The sequence below is a fragment of the Podarcis vaucheri genome (genome assembly GCF_965113315.1).
Source record: "Podarcis vaucheri genome assembly, chromosome: 5".
Lineage (NCBI taxonomy): Eukaryota > Metazoa > Chordata > Lepidosauria > Squamata > Lacertidae > Podarcis > Podarcis vaucheri.
The window spans coordinates 19294843-19316592 of NC_138763.1; the positions used below are offsets into that span (position 1 = coordinate 19294843).

Genomic DNA, 21750 nt, shown 5'->3' on the forward strand with positions numbered 1-21750 from the left:
CTCAAAATATAAAGTATTATTATTTTAAACTGCCCTCATGAATTTCCCAGCAGCCTTTCTGGGAAACCTGTTTTGTCTTTACTATACTGAAACAGCACAAGCATATATGAACTCTCTCCATTTATTTACATTATCCTTCCACAACATTGTGTCATTCATATACTGTATTATTGGACTACATTATTGGCTGGGGCTGAAAGGAGTTGGAGTTCAACGACATTTGTAGGCCAGCAGGTTTGCATAGTGAAAATGTAATGCAGTTGTGGATTATAGTCATGGATCACTTTCTGTTAATCATGAACTCTAAATACAAAGAACCTCAGGGCACAGATTGATAGTGACGTAATTCCCACGCATGATGCGACCCAACAATTCAGAAATAAGACATTACTCACAGGTGTGCTATCATCTCCCTCACATTGCAAATTGATCTCGGCAGTATGGCAAAGGAGAATGCTTTTGTTTTAGCTCACCTTAATATGCTTTTTCTTCCCCTGGCAGATTTTGCTCTCCAACCTGTTCCAGCTGTTACATACAGAACAATTGGTGGGATTCTAGATTTCTATGTCTTCTTGGGAAATACTCCAGAGCAAGTTGTTCAAGAATATCTCTCGGTATGCTTCTGTGGCATGCAAGATTTTACCGTTAGCAATGGTAAACTGCTTGTGTGTCTGTGAAAAGCAGTTTGCAAGGGCAGTGTTGCTTTTAGTCAAACGATGTGTTAATCATTATTTTTATGCATATTCCCTTTCTTTGAGCCAAAACTGAACACGCCCATGTGCGATAAATGCCTTTAATTATGCCCTTGAAGACAAAAGAAACAATGAACCAAAGACTCCAGGATGCAGTAAATGATTTTCAAATTAACTACTCCTGTGCTCTTTGGATTTTATACTACGCTCTCTTTCTCTTCCCTTGATGTCTTCCCCTTTTATCTTGTTTATGTGTTCAAATCTAATGTCCTTTTTTAGTGTAGCAGTAGTTCAAACTAAGGGAGTCTGCTCCTGGCTGACACTGCTAATAGTCCCATTCCAACCCCAGCTCCTCTTCCCCCCACTGTAGTCCAAACAATGGTATAAGAATCAATGGTAGACAGATTATCTGAAGACAACAGCCTATTTGGAAGGGAAAAGCCCCCATTACCAAATTTGGGCAGACTGGGTTTTTTTTGCCCATCTTCCACTAAACTGTTGCTTTCATTTAGAAATACAGTGATGCAAAAACCACCTTTTATCATCTTTTCATGTCTTAAACTTGCAGCTGATAGGACTCCCACGAATGCCTGCCTACTGGAATCTTGGGTTCCAGATCTGTCGCTGGGGTTACACAGACATTGCTGACCTGAGAGCCGCGATTCAAAGGAATCGGGAAGCTGGCATACCATATGTAAGCATAATAGTTCTGATCAGTTGGGAAATTTGCCCTTTATTCATACGCATGCTATTATTGTAATGTGATATTGGCTTGGGGAAGCAGGTCCCATGCCACTAGCAGAATATATGAATGGAGTTGAATAACTATGTAAATATTAATAGACTTATTATATCCGATGGGTATAACTCACAGCGACTGACAAATGGCTCGACAGGAGTGGCATAAATTTGGAGTAACTTGAAATTTGTTCTCTGAATGTTGATGCTGTGAACTTGGAGACATCTTTAGCTAGAATTACAACAAGCCCATGTTGGAGAACGCTTTTAGCCTGAGAGCCATATCTCCCCATGGAAAACCTTTTTCTGGGGACTGAATGTCACAAGCAGGTAGAGGAAGTGGTCAGAGCAATGGATATGACTTACCTTTGTTCAGCAGATTACTTTCTGGTTAAGAAAAAACCAGGGATTTCTCTATAATCCCTCCCAATACACCTCTGTTCATGCTCTGCCTAGGGGAAGCAAGAGGCATGTTTACATTACATCCCCAAGAAAATGTGGGGATGTTAAGGATAGTAGGAGAAGATATATTCATTAAATATTATCCTTCCTTCACTCACACTAATGAGTCATGTAGCAGAGCAGATTCCCCTCAATACAGCAGGAATCTAGTTTGCAGATTCATTTGAATCTCTTTAGAGTGGTGATGTATGGAAGTGAGAGCCGGACCATAAGGAAGGCTGATCGCCGAAGTGAATTATGGTGCTGGAGGAGACTTTTGAGAGTCCCCTGGACTGCAAGAAGATCAAACCTCTCCATTCTTAAGGAAATCAGACCTGAGTGCTCACTGGAAGGACAGATCCTGAAGCTGAGGCTCCAATACTTTGGCCACCTTATGAGAAGAGAAGACTCCCTGGAAAATACCCTGATGTTGGGAAAGATGGAGGGCACAAGGAGAAGGGTACGACAGAGGACGAGATGGTTGGACAGTATTGTCGAAGCTACGAACATGAGTTTGACCAAACTGCGGGAGGCAGTGGAAGACAGGAGTGCCTGGCATGCTCTGGTCCATGGGGTCATGAAGAGTCGGACATGACTTAACGACTAAACAACAATAACAAAGTTAAGCAATCCAGTCTGGCTTGATCAGGATGGATTATTCCTGGTGTCCCCTTTGATCCCTCTTAAAAGAATAAAGACACAAGCATCTTTCCTTAAAAGTAACAAGAGGTTTGCTCATATTCAGTTCACAGTATGATCCCTGAAGGCAGACTTAAGCTTGTAGTTGCAGAACATGGTATGAGTTTACCCCGTATGGGGATTGAGCCCATGTGCTGCTGACTGAGAGCCAGCAGACAGCAAAATACATTAAGAGAACAAAATGGCTGCAGGAGAGCAGCTATATAGCATCAAGAGAAGGAGATGGCTGCGTGACTCTGCTCTTTTATGGAGTCAGCCAGGGTCATGTCCATCTCCCTGGTCACATGCAGGGGGAGGACACTCCAGGCCAGTGGAACAGGAAGTTATACTGACTGGAGTAACATCCCCCTGGCTGTATCCACTCTAGGGAAACAAGGAATGTTGTATTTGACTGCTCCAGTGGATTGCATCCCACAGAAAAGCACCACTGTATGAAGCGACCAAGACTGGTGAGGGGTATAAATTAGGTATAGTCCCCAGATAAAGAGCCCTGGAGGTCTGTATTCGGAGGTTCACTGCCTCTGCAATAGCAGAAGTATTGTTTCTTAGTTGGGAAATTGTGTCCTCCCTAAAAGAGGGCACGTGTTGCGGTGACTTCCTGGTTGTGGGTGGGTCTATTGGATAGCCACAACACCCGATTGGTAGATCCGCCATTGCTGGGTGTAATCTGGCCAATGGGGTGCAGACTAAATGGTTCAAGGGACCTATTTAATCCCTTGCACATGACCCAGAGATTCTCTTTTGGCTCATGCAAACGGAACGCCAGCCCACCTCTCCCTATATTTAGGGTATTTTGCGATTGACCTTGCTATGCCGTCGTGTGTCATCTGTCATTGGGACAGGGGCATGGCAGGAATTTTCCCTACTTGGTTGATTGGCTGATTTGGGTTTTGCCTGCCACGTAGCAAATCATCACAACTTGTAAGGTTGTGGATAGACTCTGGTTCAGGTGATAGGGATGGGAGAACGCTCTCACCATCCCTATGTGAAGGGTATTCCGTTAAAGGAATCCAGGGACTCGATGGTTTGGTCAACCCCTGACAGGGGATTGTGCCCGTGCCTGAGTCCAGGGGGACATTTGGGTGGCGGAGTTAGCCCATTCACCCTTGGCTGACCTATGCTGGAACCCTGGGTCAGTGCTACCTGCAAGGGTGCAGGGAGCTAGTCGAACCAGAGCCTATGCAACCAGTCACTTTCTTCAATCAATAAAGTTGTGGCCTAAATTCTGCCAAAAGCCAAACTAAAATTTGAGTCAAGTGTGAATTTATTTAGGGGGGAGGTCTCTGGGTCTGAACATGCAAACTAGACTACACTTTATTCCTTACTTGCTCATTTCTGCATTTTATGTAATCTTTCACACAACATAAAAGCTACTTCTTGGAGTCTAGTGGAATCTAGCAGAGTTTTCACATGATTTTCCATGTCAAATGTTTCCAGGGAGGGGGATCCATTTGCAACCCCGCCAGCTCAAAAAATCATGGGAAATTCGGGTGTTAATTTCATGTGACAAAATTTGAGGTGGTTTCCTGGCATGCAGTTCTTTCCAAATGCTTATAATTTAGTGTGATATGGCATATCAATCCAGAAGCCACCGTTCCGTAACGCAACAGGTAGTGCAGTGCAAAAGGAACATTCGGAATTGGGGCAGAAGTGCTAGCATTACTAAGCAGAAAAACTAAATCCCAAATCTGAATGCAGCCTAGAGTCTGAAACGTCTTCAATAAAGTTTTCTAAGTTGAGCAAGCAAATCAAAAGAATGTGGAGATGGCAAAATCAAGGATGTCATTTTTGAAAGAGTTATCCCTACTGGGAGCCTGGTAGGAAGTATGTCTTCCTGGAGGCTGAAGAACTAAAACGAGAACAGGTGCTAATTTCCCTTACACCTGAGAATCTTTAGTTATTGCGAAGAACAGCTGCCCTTGCTGACAAGTCTGTGAAATTAGTTTGTGAAAATGTATTTTCTTGCTATGATTAAAGATTTTGGATTTTGGGAGAACCAGGTTTCTAATGTAACGCTAATGGACGGGGATGCCTGTGATGATTCTTTCTTTTTCGACTTCTTGAAGTCCACTTTTCATCAACCCGCTTTACTTTTCATGTATATTAGGGAGTAAATCGCATAAAATACAGCCACACCGTAAGTTACCATAGTAATGGAAGTTGCAGGGTGGGGATGAATTATATAACGCACAGTAAATGGTTCTTATTTGGGCTTTACATGCATGAACTGCACAGTTGGAAACCATTTAAGTTTCTGAATTTGCCTTTCTAAGCTTGGGGATGGGAAGGAGCCTGAGTAAAATTATACACCAAATATGAACAAGCCACTTTATAGAAAAATGATCTTACTACATGTGGACTCATGGTAGGATTGTAAGATTCCATCATTGGTTGCTTAAAAATTGGGAGTAGCCCATGATCTCAAGCACACATTCCCCCCCCCCCCATTTTTTCCTAGTGCAAATTCCTCTGCCTTACTCTTTTCAGCATTGATCATAATATTGTGTTACATCCACAGTGACATTCTCACTGAACAGAGCAGTTTTTAACTTGAGTTTGAAACCAGGTTGAGAAGGGAGTTTTGTAAATCTTAAAGATCGTACCAGGGCAGAAGGAACATTGCACCAGTTTTCTAAATGTATTTATATTCTACATTTCTTCAAGGTGCTCAGGGCATCCTGTGTGGTTATCACCCACATTACCTTTTCAGAAACCCCATAAAGTGGAAATATACCGCATTTTTTGCTCTATAAGACTCACTTTTTCCCTCCTAAAAAGTAAGGGGAAATGTGTGTGTGCGTCTTATGGAGTGAATGCAGGCTGCGCAGCTATTCCAGAAGCCAGAAAAGCAAGAAGGATTGCTGCTTTCACTGCGCAGCGATCCCTCTTGCTGTTCTGGCTTCTGAGATTCAGAATTTTTTTCCCTTGTTTTCCTCCTCCAAAAACTAGGTGCGTCTTGTGGTCTGGTGCGTTTTATAGAGTGAAAAATACGGTGTAAAGGTAAAGGTAAAGGTACCCCTGCCCGAACGGGCCAGTCTTGACAGACTCTGGGGTTTGTGCGCCCATCTCACTCAAGAGGCCGGGGGCCAGCGCTGTCCGGAGACACTTCCGGGTCACGTGGCCAGCGTGACAAAGCTGCATCTGGCGAGCCAGCGCAGCACACGGAACGCCGTTTACCTTCCCGCTGGTAAGCGGTCCCTATTTATCTACTTGCACCCGGGGGTGCTTTCGAACTGCTAGGTTGGCAGGCGCTGGGACCGAGCAGCGGGAGCGCACCCCGCCGCGGGGATTCGAACCGCCGACCTTTCGATCGGCAAGCCCTAGGCGCTGAGGCTTTTACCCACAGCGCCACCCGCGTCTATATATATATATATATATATATATATATATATGCTTTCGTAGATTTTCACGGGTACAGGAATGCAGGTTTTGGTGTCTTCGGGTGTCTTCCCGTGTAAGAGTCGGGGTGTCTGTGCGACGTTTCGACGAGGTCTCACTCGTCATCTTCAGGCTGGTGCTTTCGGCTTCTTGTTACTGGAACAGAGCAGAATCTGGTGTTTGAGTTCCTATAAATACTGTTGAGGGGTGTGGTGTATAGCCTCCAACGTTCTGGGCAGAGAGGAAGTTCCTAGATTAGTGTGCCTTTTCTTCTTTTGTTCCTTAATTACTTGAGGGATATCTTGAGTGATTTCATGAGTGATATTCTGAATACCACTGGGAACATCACCACAAGAGAATAATCATGGAAGCCATCGAGATAGAGAAACACCCTCACAACATGAACAAGCGTGACGACACGTCCCGCCTGCCAGACATCTGGAAATTAGCCCTCCCCACAAAAACCGACACCAGAACCAGAGGCACACAGAACGCCGTCACCAATCAACCACACCAGACCCAAACCCAGACCCTCTCCACAGACATATTACAGACTCCATCCAGTAGCCAAACTATAGTGGCACCTCCGGATGCTGCACCCCCCTGCAATCCCTACACAGATCTGGCTGGCACAAGGCACAAAACCACAGCTCGCCCCTATACACGAAGCCAAGCCAGAGCACAACTAAATGCAGCACAGCCATCTTCTCAGAAAAACTCTTCACAAGCTCAAGAGGTCAAGACACGAAAGCTTTAGCAACTAATCTACACTTAATGACCCACCCAGTGGTATTCAGAATATCACTCATGAAATCACCCAAGATATCCCTCAAGTAATTAAGGAACAAAAGAAGAAAAGGCACACTAATCTAGGAACTTCCTCTCTGCCCAGAACGTTGGAGGCTATACACCACACCCCTCAACAGTATTTATAGGAACTCAAACACCAGATTCTGCTCTGTTCCAGTAACAAGAAGCCGAAAGCACCAGCCTGAAGATGACGAGTGAGACCTCGTCGAAACGTCGCACAGACACCCCGACTCTTACACGGGAAGACACCCGAAGACACCAAAACCTGTCTTTTGGGTTTCTGAGGATATTGGCTATTTTTTGGTTGGTGCAGAAGGCTGTTTTGATATTGTGTTTATGGAGGATTTTGCTGATTTTGTCTGTAGTGCCCTTGATATAAGGAAGGAGGGCCATGCCATTGTTTTCTTCTGTGTCTTGGTTTTTGGGGGGTGTTTCTTTTTGGATTAGCTTCGTAACCCTGTTTTTCTGGTATCCATTGGCGATTAACACATTTGAGAGATTCTGTAACTCAGTTGTCAAGTGGTCTTTGTCAGCCAGGCGTTTGGTTCTGGAGATGAGAGTCTTGGCTACGGAGTTTATTTGTGCAGGGTGGTGGTGTGATTGTGCATGTAAGTAGCGGTTGGTGTGTGTTTTTTTTCTGGTAGATAGTGTGTCCTAGGGAGCGGTTGGTGTGTGTTTTTTTTCTGGTAGATAGTGTGTCCTAGGGAGCCATCAGGTTTTTTGTAGATTAGGACGTCAAGAAAGGGGAGTTGGTTGTTGTCTTCTATTTCCATAGTGAATTGTATTTTGGGGTGTAGGCTGTTGAGATGTGTGAGGAAGCTATCTAGTTTTTCTTTCCCGTGTAAAAAAATAAACTGTCCAGTAGCACCTTAGAAACCAACTAAGTTTGTTCTTGGTATAAGCTTTCGTGTGTCCATTCCAGATACAATGGAACAGAAGTCACCAGACCCTTAGTGGGAGGGTGGGGTGGGGTTTTTCTCAGTAGGGTAGTAGGAGATGGGTGATTGACTCAATGGGTATGGTAAACCTGTTGACCCCTGTTAACAACTACAATTAGGCCTACAGGAAAAAGCAAGGGATAGTAAGCAAATGAGAGTTAGTGACTAGTGCACTGAGCTGCTTTGCTGATTGGGGATTGGAATCCTTGTTTACCCGGTCCTAATGCAACATGCTAATCACTGTGCTATTCTGAAGATGACATAAAAAAGAAGCACATTACTTGTGTGGGAAAGGGAAGGGAGCTCACTTACGAGTTCTTACCCATAAAACATTATTTCTGGACTAAGATGAATACAGTGGTACCTTGGTTTAAGAACAGCTTAGTTTATGAACAACTTGGATCAAGAACGCTGCAAACCCAGAAGTAGGTGTTTTGGTTTGTGAACTTTGCCTTGGAATAAGAACATGTTTCACTTCCTGTTGGGTGTGTTCCATTTGTAAATTGAGTCCCCTGCTGCTACTGGAAAGCATGCCTTGGTTTAAGAACGCTTTGGTTCAGACTTCCGGAACAGATGAAGTTCGTAAACCAAGGTACCACTGTAGATACAACTGGAAGAGCAAGCTTTGTGCTGTGCTGGGTGGGTGGGTGTGTTTAATTCTGACCTCCTGCTGGCCAATGCACTTACCGGCTGGCCATATCTCAACTGGCAGGTTCAGCGTAAATCCCCCAAACGGGGTTTTTGGAGGGTGGTGTGAGCAGCTGCATCCCAAGCAGGGGTCTCTGCTGTTGCCAGGTAGCATTGCTCTGTGCTTCAGACCTAATTATCCTTCCCCACAGTCTTTTGCCATGGCCGTTGTGTCTACTTGTCCATGTTGCATATGTGAGGGGGCAGGCTTGTGGAATTGTGCCCTGGTGTCCATCACTATGTCTTGCGAGAGCAAATCCCATAGTTTAACTATAAGCTGTGTGAAGAAGTTATTTCCTGCCCTGGATCCCCCGACACCTAGCTTTGTAGAAGGATGAGTTCTAGCGTTGGGAGAGAAGGAGAGAAACTGTTCTCTATCCATTTTTCCTACAAAGTGCATAATTTCCTGCATTTTATACATGGTAACCTACCTTGTTATGCATATACAGACTTGGTAAGCTGTCATTTTGGCCCTATATGCTCAGATTTCTGATAAGGAACAGAAGAGTGGTAACATTTTTGTCACTGTTAGGCAGCACAACATCCTTTCCAATATAATACATTGTGTCCATTGTAAAGGGGGAATATGAGACTGGAACAATTTCAAAGTTTCAATATGTTTTTGTACTTACAGCGATTTCCATTTTCTTTTAGGATGTTCAGTACACTGATATTGATTACATGGAAGACAAAAAAGACTTCACTTATGATAAAATAAAGTTTGCAGGCCTCCCTGAGCTGGTTCAAGAACTTCATAACAATGGCCAGAAATATGTCATAATACTGGTAATTTTCAGCACGTTTTACTATTTCATTGATTCCCCCCCTTTTTTTTGTAGAGTTAAATATTATTGGAAACTATTGATTCTGGACAGTTTGTGAGAGGATAATATTTTCTGTTCCTAATTTTTCAGGATCCTGCCATTTCTATTAATGGTCTCCGTAATAATACTCCATATATGGCCTATGAAAATGGTAATCAGATGAAAGTGTGGGTCAATGAATCAGATGGAGTGACTCCCCTTCTTGGAGAGGTAAGTAGCTGCTTTTACAGACTTGTAGCTTAATCCCCTTGGAGGTTCTTTCTTGTTGCTATTCTTATTTAAATTCATATACTGCCTTTCATCCAAAGATCACAGGGCGGTTTACAGTATAGAAACAAAAGGATACTAATAATAATAATAATCCCTCCCATACAGTTGACCATATTGAAATGAATGAGGTTTGAGGAAGAGCAATAAAGGGCCAAGCTCAAGTAAACGTCTGAGATGTTTCTATTCTTTCTTTGCAGACCTATGGCTTTGCTCACTAAAATAGTATCTAGACTGTCAGTTTAATCTATAACGTGTCCTTTCCCTGACTACTCTTAATATCTTTTCCCCAAAGGGTTTATTTTTCAGATAGTCACACTACATATGTATGCAAGTCCCTTTCATTCTACAATGTTACCAACATTTCCAGTGCCTGCATTCTTTATTATTTTTTAGCCTTCATGGGAAATATTGTTCTTTGCAGATTAAAGCGAGATACACATCTACTATATATTTTGGAAAGTTGTTTGTTTACTGTGCATTTGTTTTTTTTATAATCATATTTATTAAAATTTCCAATAATAACAGAATAGGAAAATAAGAAAGATAAAGGAAAGAAAGCAAAAGAGAAACTAATTTAGACCCTTCTTTTCATAACCTTCTTTCTGGGACTTCCTCCTTCCCCTCCCGATTGTATTCCCCTTTATCTAAGTTGGTTCCACAAGTTCTCATCCCCAATTAAACCTAATATATTTTACTCATAAACCAATTTAAATTTACACCATCTTAACATCACTCCTCGTCTTATAATAGAACAAAATTTTCCCCCAAGATCCGCTCTCATTCCTTCCACGAGTTCCCCCTTTCTAAAAAAAAGAAAAAACAGAAACGTATAATATCAAAGTTATAAAGAATATAAGATAGAAAGTATAGAGAAGTTCAAAAAGTTGGTTACAAAGCCTTTGGATTCTAAGGTTCCCCCTCCCTTCCCCGGTTTTGATTCCCCATGTCCATTTGTCTGTATGTTGTCGGCCTGGAGATCTTAAGTCCACAGCCAAATTTATCTCAGTCCATCTTGCTGGTTTCTTCGGATTTGGTTGTTTTAATGATGTTTAACTTCAAAAATCCAATCTAATAGAGGCCTTTAATTTTCTTTAATCTTTTGTTGCTCCTCCCATTGTTCTTTCCGTGTCGTATTCAGTCATTTGCTCTTTTATTTCTTGGTTTCTCAGGTTTCTGTCTTGTTCAGCTGTCAAAACATTCTTGTTCCAAAATTTAATGTCTCTACAGAGGTTTGTTATTCAGGGACACAGACTTACATCCAGTTCCTTTCTTGCTTCAATAGAAGATTCTATTGTATTATAGTCACCTCTGTAGACAAAATAATATTTCAGTTCTGCAGCTTTCCCAGGAGATAAGACCTTTGCACATCCCAGAGTAGTTTTCCACATACGACACTTGTAATGTCCCGAATCCCCTCTAGAGGGATTACAGTAACTTTGTATCCTCTAATCCAAAAGTCAATTTGTTGTTTCTTTTCCCCGACAGTTTATATCCATATTTATATCAAATTGTAACAAAATTAACCAGCAAAGAACTTGTAGCAAAGTCCTCTTTATATTTTCCAGTTTTGACAGCTCCTTTGACAGCTGTCAAAATCTCCATCTCTCTTCGCCAGGCTATCCGAATCGCCCCGGTTCCCAGGGGGGGGTTGCTTTTTTCTCCTCACCCTCGACTCCTCTCCTCCAGCACAGTTCTTATAATTCACATCGTGGAGTTGGTAATTTTTATCATCAATAAGCTTCTGAATCGATCTTGGTTTCTCAGTCCTTGTTTTAGCATGTTTACAATCAGGGAGGGGACTGACTTCCTTTTTTGGATCCCCTCCCGCTCGTGCCAAATCCGGAAAAAAATTTCTTTTTTCCTCCTTTTATACCCGGTTGCCCAATTACTCACGGGTTGTTGATCAATTGTCCGAATTTCCTTTGGAAGAAGCCAGCGCTCTCCGCCGGATGGCATGCGGCTGCGCCCAGCAGGGGAAGCGGAGGACTCAAAGCACCACGCTACTCCCCGGCGCCCGATCCGTAGCCTTTAAAAAGGCTCCTTCACGAGCCGGGAGAGCGATAACGGTGCCAGCCGAGTCACCATGTCCACGGGATCCGTTCCCGTGGTTTCTAAGGGTCCCCGCGTCGCCGGCGCGGTAGGACCCAGCCCCTGCCGGGCTGACTCCCTCCGGAGCTCGGAGGGAGTCCGCCATTCGGCGATGGCGCTAACCCGGAAGTCTGTTTACTGTGCATTTGGACACTCTTCTGATACTGTAACCAAATTTTGCATACTGGTTCCAGAGATCAAGGAACAGGTTTTCTTCTATGTATTGATACAATTAGATGCTATGTTGAATCAAGATGGTGGAGGGAACCTTTCAAAACAACACTGATTCTTTTTGTTTTGTTTCTTAGAATTCATAGAGTACAAGGATGCTGCTAGTATCATTATTAATAAGCAAATAAGAGGAGTCTATATATGGTCACATCCACACAATAGCTTTACAGCACATATAAAGAACATGGCTTCTCCCAAAGAATCATGGGGCCAGTAGTTTACCCCACACAAAGCTACAATTCCCAGAAACCTTTGCAAATCATAGTTCCCAGGATTCTTTGGGAGAAAGTGAAGTGCTTTAAGTATTCCTTAAATGTATGGGACACATGTGACCTTTGAGTGAAGGTCCTTTTGGAGCTGTCTTTTAGGAAATGGGGAAAATGAATAAAAATTGGTGAAAGAACACACACCTCCAACTCCTTTCCCTACACACTAATTATTTTTAGGTCATTCTGGTTTTGTTTTTTAAGCAGGAGGGGTGTGTGCCTTGCAACATCCTGCACCATGGGTTGATAAGCAATGGTTCTCACATCTAAGCATCAGAAAAAAGATTGCCTTTTGTTCAGTTACTCCTCATCTGAAAGATGAAAGACTTCATTTGTTTTGCTCTTAAGATTTTACACCCATCTATGTTGGTGGCGCGGGTGGCGCTGTGAGTTAAACCACAGAGCCTAGGACTTGCCGATCAGAATTAGCAGATTAGCAGTTCGAAAGCACTTCAAAATGCAAGTAGATAAATAGGTACCGCCCTGGCGGGAAGGTAAACGGCGTTTCCGTGCGCTGCTCTGGTTTGCCAGAAGCGGCTTAGTCATGCTGGCCACATGACCTGGAAGCTGTACGCCGGCTCCCTCTGCCAATAAAGCGAGATGAGCTCTGCAACCCCAGAGTTGGCCACAACTGGACCCAATGGTCAGGGGTCCCTTTACCTTTACCTTCTGTTGGTTCCAGTTTATGGACCGCTATAGAAGACCTATTTTTTGAGGGTCCATCCTGATTTGCTTGCACAAAGCTTATCCAGTGTTAGGTTATCTCTAGTTTGTATAGAGCATTTGTTCTCATTTGTTTGTGGGACAGTTATATGACCATACACATTCATCCTGGTTTCCTTGTGAGGTGTTTGTCTTCCCATTAGCCATTCATTCATCTACATCTTTAAAGCTTTGCAAAGTTCAATAAGTCTGATTCTTTTTAATAAATTGGATCTGTTATGCTAGGGTGACAGAGCCCTTTCTTCCACTTCAGTTGCTCAAACCTTAAGTTCTGGCTTGTGTGTAGAGCCTTCTTGTGAAGGCTGATAGGCTGGAGACACCATGTATTTTAAATTGCAGAAATTATTTGCCCAAAGCTCCAAATCCATTTCAAATATATATACTGTTGTATGCCATTTCTTATCTGCAGGTGTGGCCAGGATTAACAGTTTTCCCTGATTATTCGAATCCTGCTGCTGATGAATGGTGGACTAAGGAGTGCAGTGATTTTCACAATGAGGTCCCCTATGATGGACTGTGGATTGTAAGTACTGTACTATGAGTATAATTTGAACACTAATGTTTTGAGAAGGAATCCCATCTACCACTCAGTAAAGACAACCTCTCAAAATTCTTCACTGTATATCGGGGCACCAACTTGCCCCCCCCCCCATTGAGGGATCCCGGCATCTTAAGTTTTATTTTCTTTCCAGAAGAAATTCTGTGTTGGCAGGCCTGCTGTCATTTTTATCCCAACCATAGCTTTCTCCATAGTGGAGAAAATGGCAGTTGTCACAAAAAAGAAGAAAATGTTCAGTAAAATTGCCCTCTATTGCCCTCTTGCTTTTGGCGAGAGCTGTTTTTTTAAATAAAATAAAAGATTACTGAATAGTTTTTAAGATTTCTTTGTCTCTCCAGATGTTTTTGGACCATAACTCCCCTCTTCCCTAATCATTGGCCATGCTGGCTGGGGGTGTTTGGATTTGCAGTCCTGCCACAGCTGCATGGCCACCCATTCTTCACTCCTGCTTAAAAAAATCAGATAAATAAAGATGATGATTTAACAGATGCCATATACTCATGCATTTCTGCAAATATATCCTCCTAGGACATGAATGAAATATCCAATTTTGTCAAAGGATCAAAAAATGGCTGCCCAGTGAACAGCTTGAATTACCCTCCTTTTACTCCAAGTAAGTTCTTGCATGTAAATCCTAATGCAAAAGCTGTTTTGTCCCAGGATCAGTTGACTTTTTGCTTATTTGGGTAAACAATGTCTGAGGAAGAAAACAAACAAATGGGGACTAGAGACATCTTCTCTGTTAATCCAGTTCTATTAAATCTTCCCCACCTCCCAAAAACTTATACGGCAGCTAATTCTATTGAAAAGCAGTGGCTTTGAAAATCCTTTCAAATCTTTAGATGGTTTATAACAGGCATAGGCAAACTCGGCCCTCCAGATGTTTTGGGACTCCAACTCCCATCATCCCTAGCTAACAGGATCAGTGGTCAGGGATGATGGAAGTTGTAGTCCCAAAAACATCTGGAGGGCCGAGTTTGCCAATGCCTGGTTTATAATCTAATGATCTTGCATGTGGAACAAGAGGGGAAAAACTCTGCCTTGGCATGCTAGCATTCATTCTGCTATGATACATGTATTTTAATCTAAGTGCTAGGAGCTAATAAGTGGGTTATTGTGTGGTTTGTTGATTGCTAGGAGATTTAAGGAGGGGCAAAACTAATGGTGGGTTTTAGGCTCCAAAGCAAACCCTTTCCATAAAACAATAAAAGAGCCGGTATACATGATTGAATCTAGTGTGGCGTATACAAAGTGCACACGCTTGTGACTTTTCTGAATGCAGCGAGTTCCATAAATATGACTAAGTTTTATTTCCTGAAATATTTGATTCAGGGATTTACTTCAATGTAACTTGCTCTGCCTTTGTTCTACAGAGATTCTTGATCAAGTCATGTACTCAAAGACACTTTGCATGGATGCCGTGCAGGTTGCAGGCAAACACTATGATGTCCACAGCCTCTATGGATATTTCATGACTATAGCTACTGATAAGTAAGGAACCCGCTGTTTTCTTCTTTAGCTCACTTGTGATGGTTTGCAAAAAGGGTTTTTTTATTTTGCAAGGATAGTGGTACATTGGTTTACAGATGCTTCAGGTTACAGACTATGCTAACCCATAAATAGTACCTTGGGTTAAGAACTTTGCTTCAGGATGAGAACATAAATCATGCCGCGGCGTTGGGGTGGCAGTGGGAGGCCCCATTAGCTAAAGTGGTACCTCAGGTTAAGAACAGTTTCAGGTTAAGAACGGACCTCTGGAACGAATTAAGTTCTTAACCCGAGGTGCCACTGTAATGGGCTTTGATTGAGAAAAATGCAGAAATTATTGATGAAATGTTGAGTAAGTCGGAAAAAAGTATATATCCTACATTGCAAAGTAGAGTCACAGCTCAGATCTTGCAGTGGGGTGGGGGGCTTTTATGAAATGTTCTGATTTATATTGGTAATCAAAGCTCAGTTAGATCAGCATCCCCAATCTGCTATACACAGGCTTTCTCTTCCACCCTGCAAAGTCTGGAGCACTCAAACCAGTCCCAGGGTGGCACAGCCATAGCTTGCTGCCACATTGGAAGCTTTGGTACAGGATAGAAGAAAAAGAGAGGAGTGGGATAACTTGCTGAGCCCCTTGGCATATGAAGGAAGGCTTACACAAATAAATCCCTTATGTCTTACTTCCCTGAAGGGATGCTACACAGCACCCCTCTTGATTCCAGTGGCCTGTACATATGGCTGATGTGATCTTCAGAGTACTCTAAGGGGTTGCCCAAACATGATGGGTAGCAGAAGACTTTGTCTTCTAGCTGTTGCCCTTGGCAGTATGCATATCCACACCAAGTCAGTGGGAACCTTGCATTTAAAGGGAATGCTACAGATTAGATGTTTAAATAAATGAAGCCAAGATCTAGGGTTTCCCAAGCTTGGGTCTCCAGCTGTTTTTGGACTATAATTCCTATCAACACTGACCATATTTGCTTTTCCACATTCTTCAGAATGCCACAGATAATATCCTTTAAAAAATAATAAAAAATACATCTAGCTATACCATAATAAATATATGCACGAACACCACTTTGTTTTACATTGATTCCTGCATGCAATAAACGGTGTGCACTTTAGTCTGAGCACCTCTTTAGATCGTATCCTTCTGTCTCATAATGGTTTTTTGCAGCACATAATTTTCTTCATTAGCATTATGTCCCATATTTTCCTTTTCCACTGGTCCATCATTGGTAAACATTCCATGCTACAGTGCCCTGCCAGTGTGGTGTAGTGGTTAAGAGCAGTAGACTTGTAATCTGTGGAACCGGGTTCATGTCTCCGCTCCTCCACATGCAGCTGCTGGGTGACCTTGGGCCAGTCACACTTCTTTGAAGTCTCTCAGCCCCACTCACCTCACAGAGTGTTTGTTGTGGGGGAGGAAGGGAAAGGAGAATGTTAGCCGCTTTGAGACTCCTTCGGATAGTGATAAAGCCAGATATCAAATCCAAATTATTATTCTTCTTCTTCTTCTTCTTCTTCTTCTTCTTCTTCTTCTTCTTCTTCTTCCCCTATATTTTTGCCTCACAAGGAACTCGTAAGATGAAACTCCACACAGGGTTAGCCTGTTGTAGCTGACTTAATGCTCACGGCATGTTCTCTTTCCCAGTGGAGAAACATGCAGACTGAACCGCCATAAGAAGCCACTGGTGGCACCCTCCACCATCAGCTGCACTAGTCTTATGGACTATATCTTCAGCCCCATCCCTGTAACTGATAAAAAATCTCATGGATAAGGGGGGGGGGCAAAATAACATTCTCTGATTGTACAGTTTTGTCCTAGAACTGATTGGGATGGCAATATTTCTGAAGGCACCAGTGAAGCAGCATATGATCTGAGAGACATGACCCAGAATGCAGTCCTTTCACGTTAGCAGAAGTCCACCTTCAGCTCTAATGTTACAAATTTGTTTCGTTTTCAGTGCTCTCCAGAAAGTTTTCCCTGGGCAGAGAAGCTTCCTTCTTTCACGATCGACTTTTGCTGGATCCGGAAAACTCACAGGACATTGGCTGGGAGATAATTTTGCTACCTGGAATGATATTAAATGGTCCATACAAGGAATTTTGGAATTTGGTCTCTTTGGATACCCTTATGTAAGATACTTTAACTCTTCTTCTTCTTCTTCTTCTTCTTCTTCTTCTTCTTCTTCTTCTTCTTCTTCTCCTCCTCCTCCTCCTCCTCCTCCTCCTCTCCCCCCCCGCTTCTTAGCATTATTTACTATTTCCCCTGCAATTAACATATTCATTGCAGCTTCCAGGTGTGATTCAGGGACGATATCTTTCAAATAATTCAGTAGCAATATTATAGGATGGCTTGGTAGAATATATCTTCATTTCTGGAATGTAATTTTGAATAAATTTGTATTACCAACCAGCTCAAAAATATATGCAAACAATTCAATAAATCATAATAGTCTTAAGACTGAACACCTTACAAGTGTTTTGACTTTGGTCCTTAGGTAAGGTAAGGCCCCCCTTCTGCAGGTTTATAAATGTATTAAATAAATGGAACGAAACAGTGAACTAAATCAAAACTGAGGATTTCAAGATCCCTGCTTACCTTAGTACAAAGTTAGGAATATATACCTAGGCATGTAGATCTAATTCTAAAGTCATACTATGTTTCAGCGCTTTTCTTATGTGTACATAACTTTCAGATTGGAGCAGATATCTGTGGGTTCGCTTATGATGTTGATGAAGAACTCTGCCGGCGGTGGTATCAACTTGGAGCATTTTACCCATTTTCTCGGAGTCACAATGAAGAAATACGCAATGTAGGTCTCCTTTGAAAAAACAAGCAAGCAAGCAAACAGATACAGTTTTTAGTGGCTTCAATTCTCCTTCTTTGTGTCAATAACAATTGTAACATTCCCTTACAGCATAAAGACCCTGCGTTTTGGGGGAAGAACTCTCTTTTGATGAACACAACCAAACACTACCTGAACATACGCTACACTTTGCTACCGTATCTCTATACCCTCTTTTACAGAGCACATTCCCGGGGAGATACAGTTTCAAGACCTGTTCAGCATGAGTAAGTCCGTTGTTTTCCCTCTGAATAAATAATTGTTTGTGAAGGGGAGTGACCTTTGATGTTCCTTCTTTTTATGATCCAGAATAAAATAAGATGCATTTCCATTATTCTATTTTAAATCCTGGAGGTGGTATTCAGCTAAAGTAGACCTATTGAAATTAATGGACCTAACTTGGTCATTGTCAGGAAACTGCCATCGGAGCCAAGAGTGGAGGTAAGGCTCTCCGACGATGCGGGAGAAGGGACCAGCAGAGGGAGAGAAAACACTTCCCTTGGGGAAGGAAATCAGTGTGACACCTGGGAGGAAGGGGAGCAGGGAAGGACTTCGGAGAGAGGGCTCCAGGACTCTTCCACAGAGACCAGCGGGGAGAGTCCAGGACCTCCGCTGGCCACGCCCACTCTGCGCAGAAGACTTCTGCGCAGGGAGTCTAGGCGGAGACTTGGTGTCAAGGAGTTTTTATGTTGGAAGAAGTTTAGGAAACGCCCACTGACAGATTCTGCCAGTGACTGACACAGCCACGGAGTAAAGGCTGTCCAGCCAGGGAAAGGTCTAGCCAGGGAACGTTGCCTAGAGCATCCGCACCCTTTACGCACAAGCAACCCCCAATTCCCTTTACAGTCATGTATGTTTATTTTCATTCGATAGACTCCCAGAATTCCTAGAATTATTTTTAATGTTAAAGATTATTCACAATGTTAAATTCTTTAGAGGTCTTGGTACACAGAGAACTGTTGTTGTTGTTGTTGTTGTTGTTGTTGTTGTTGTTGTTGTTAATTTAAGTAATTTCTATACTGCCCTATACCTGAAGGTTTCAGGGCAGTTCACATAAAATATCAATTACATAAAATCAACAACCCAATAATGCCCCCACAAAAGAGCCAGCATTTAAAAAAGGGTTTAGGATGTAGATCAAGTCAGGCAAAGGCCTGGTTTAAAAGGAACAGTTTCACTTGGTACCTAAAGGTGTATAGTGAAGGCGCCAGGTGAACTTCCCTGGGGAGAGCATTCTACAGACGGGGAGCCACTGCAGAGAAGCCCCTGTTCTTGTGTTGCCACCCTCCTGACCTCTCTAGGAGGAGGCACACGAAGAAGGTTTACTGTATATGTATAATTATTGCAAACCACATTGATTTTTTAAAAAATAAATGGGGTTTACAATTTTTTTATATAAATGAATCTAAGCAATATGAAGTCAAGCTAGACAGCAGAAGGAGCACTAACAAGCCTCTCTTCTATGCTGAAATAAAATAATCTGGTGAGGTTGATTGCAATGTTGCATGTTTTCAGTTTAAAATATTTTGGGTTGCACACTATGGTCTCCCATTCTGAAGTTCCATTAATGCAGAGAGTGAGCCATTAGTGTATGGATTGGTATCTTTTATTTTTAATCATAAGTTGCAGTAGGACATACAATGGAAAATGGTACATATATTTCTTCTATAAATAAATAAATTGGTGACTGGCCAGGAAACCCATGCATTTTCCCCTGAGCTTTGTGGGTGAAAAGTAGGCATATTTTTTGGACAAGGGGGAAGAAATTAAAGGTATGCATTTTACATGTATATTGCAAGAGGCACTGCCAAATTCTGAGATGCCTTCATCTGATAAAATTGCATTCCATTACAAGGGTGTCATATTAAATTATGAGAAGTACAGAAGTGTGTTTCTTGTCATCAGTGGAATTCTAAAATATGCCAATATATGCTAAACTTCCAAGTTTGAAGTTTTGCCATTTTTTGCCACAGATTCAGAATTAAGTTGTAAATTGTAAACGTGCCTGAAATTCCCTAAGACCTGTGCAGATTCACAGGTTCAGAATCTGATGCATAAAATGCTAAAGGAAAAAGGAACGAGGAGGGGAGAAGGAAGGAAGGAAGGAAGGACATTCAGATGCCACTAAACCGTGAAGTGTAACACAATAAGTTTTCTGTCAACAAATATAATATTAGCATTGTCTTCTTCACTTAGATTCTATGCAGATCCAGCCACCTGGGCTATTGACAGGCAGTTCCTGTGGGGGCCTGGTCTTCTTATTACTCCAGTCCTGGATGCGGTATGTCTAATTTTAGTAACCTGCAAGCTAAGGTAAAGGGACCCCTAACCATCAGGTCCAGTCGTGACTGACTCTGGGGTTGCGGTGCTCATCTCGTTTTATTGGCCGAGGGAGCCAGCGTACAGCTTCTGGGTCATGTGGCCAGCATGATTAAGCTGCTTCTGGCGAACCAGAGCAGCACACGGAAACGCTGTTTACCTTCCCGCTGGAGCAGTACATATTTATCTACTTGCACTTTGACGTGCTTTCAAACTGCTAGGTTGGCAGGAGCAGGGACCGAGCAACAGGAGCTCACCCTGTTGCGGGGATTCAAACCGCCGACCTTCTGATCGGCAAATCCTAGGCTCTGTGGTTTAACCCACAGTGCCACCTGCATCCTTACAACCTGCAAGCTAGCCACCTTTAAAATTTGCTTTTTTAAAGAAAGTTAAAAGAAAGAAAAAGAAAGTGAACCCCCCCCCATGCTTAAGATACTAGGCAGGGGCAGGCAGCTTCAGGCAGACACCAGCACACAGCAGCAAGAATATATGTATGCGGCGAATAATACAGGTACAGAAGTCTTTTTTGAGGGACGGATAGTCAGCAGTGAAAAAAAGAGTAACATATTCACTGGAGTCACAGAACAAACCTTGTCATATGGGGTAGATTTCAGTGAGTGAGGGGGAAATAAAAATATTATTTGAAATAAATAATGTTCCCTGTGATTATCAGAACCATAACTGTCATAATAGTAGTAATAATGCTGAATAATAAGAAAATTAATAAGGCTGGCTGATATGCCCATAATATTTGGCTGGCTGACCTGTTACTAATAACAGATAAAATGAAATTGTGTAACCTCACTTAGACTACATCACACAAGCTGGCTGCTTCTTGTTTGTAGTTAGCAATTGGATATAATGATAATAATATTAATAATAATTACCAATAAGAAGAAAATTAAATTGTTCACCACACAATTAGGCTGTTGTATTGCTTGCTATCTGATGCCTGTTTAGCAGTTGGAAGTACAGTATTAATAATCAGAAAACAGCTATATTGTAGTAATGTACTGGACTGTGTACAGTATACTCAGAAGACATACAATTGCATAACAAAATACTAATAAAGACAGAAATAGAAAGCTGAACACAGCTATAAATAAACCTTACATAAAACAGAGCCAAAATGGGAGTGGGTGGGAATGCTAAAACAAAGGTAACAAACATTTCATTGAAAATGATAAAGATTGGACTGGGATGGATTGGGAAAGGATAGAAAACAAACACCAGCTCAGCAAATGCCACCTAACACTTTATAAGAGAAGTGATTTTTAAGAAGAGTTCTGCGTTTTAAGGATTTGCCACCTTTCCCCCAAGTGCTGTGATTGGAGAGTTTTGAGCGGGGTAAGATCATTCAAAGTGTCCTCCCCACTCTTCCCTCCCTAATGTGCTCCTTATATGGTGTCATAATTAATAAATCCAACAGTTTGGACACAGTCTGATTTTCTGAGGCACTGTTTTGCGCTACAGATTTGCTCAAATCAGACCACTCTCTAGTGACTTGTAATTCCTTCAGCCCAATTGGGACTGGGCACAAATGGGCATGAATCAGCCCAATTCTGTTTTCATTTTGGCCAAATCTTGAGTATAGCCCTACCATGTATTCCTAAATGCACTTATCTGGGCATAGGGATTAGGGAGAAATGTATTGGTTCTAAAACGAGAACTTCCTGGTTTGCTAAGTAAGCTTTGCAGAATCTCTGAATATTGCTGAATCAGTCCCAGCAAGCATGACAAATGG

At 42.3% G+C, this 21750-nt stretch overlaps 1 protein-coding gene across 1 annotated transcript in view; it reads left to right on the forward strand.

Moving 5' to 3' along the window:
* Nucleotides 1–21750, forward strand: part of SI (sucrase-isomaltase) — a 112621-nt gene that overhangs the window by 20342 nt on the left and 70529 nt on the right. The window contains exons 9-19 of the mRNA XM_082223813.1: nt 502–614; nt 1261–1386; nt 9038–9169; nt 9298–9417; nt 13195–13308; nt 13873–13957; nt 14718–14835; nt 16803–16974; nt 17538–17654; nt 17760–17914; nt 19884–19968. Coding sequence (XP_082079939.1) covers nt 502–614; nt 1261–1386; nt 9038–9169; nt 9298–9417; nt 13195–13308; nt 13873–13957; nt 14718–14835; nt 16803–16974; nt 17538–17654; nt 17760–17914; nt 19884–19968 — 1337 coding nt within the window. The remainder of the gene's footprint in view (nt 1–501; nt 615–1260; nt 1387–9037; nt 9170–9297; nt 9418–13194; nt 13309–13872; nt 13958–14717; nt 14836–16802; nt 16975–17537; nt 17655–17759; nt 17915–19883; nt 19969–21750) is intronic.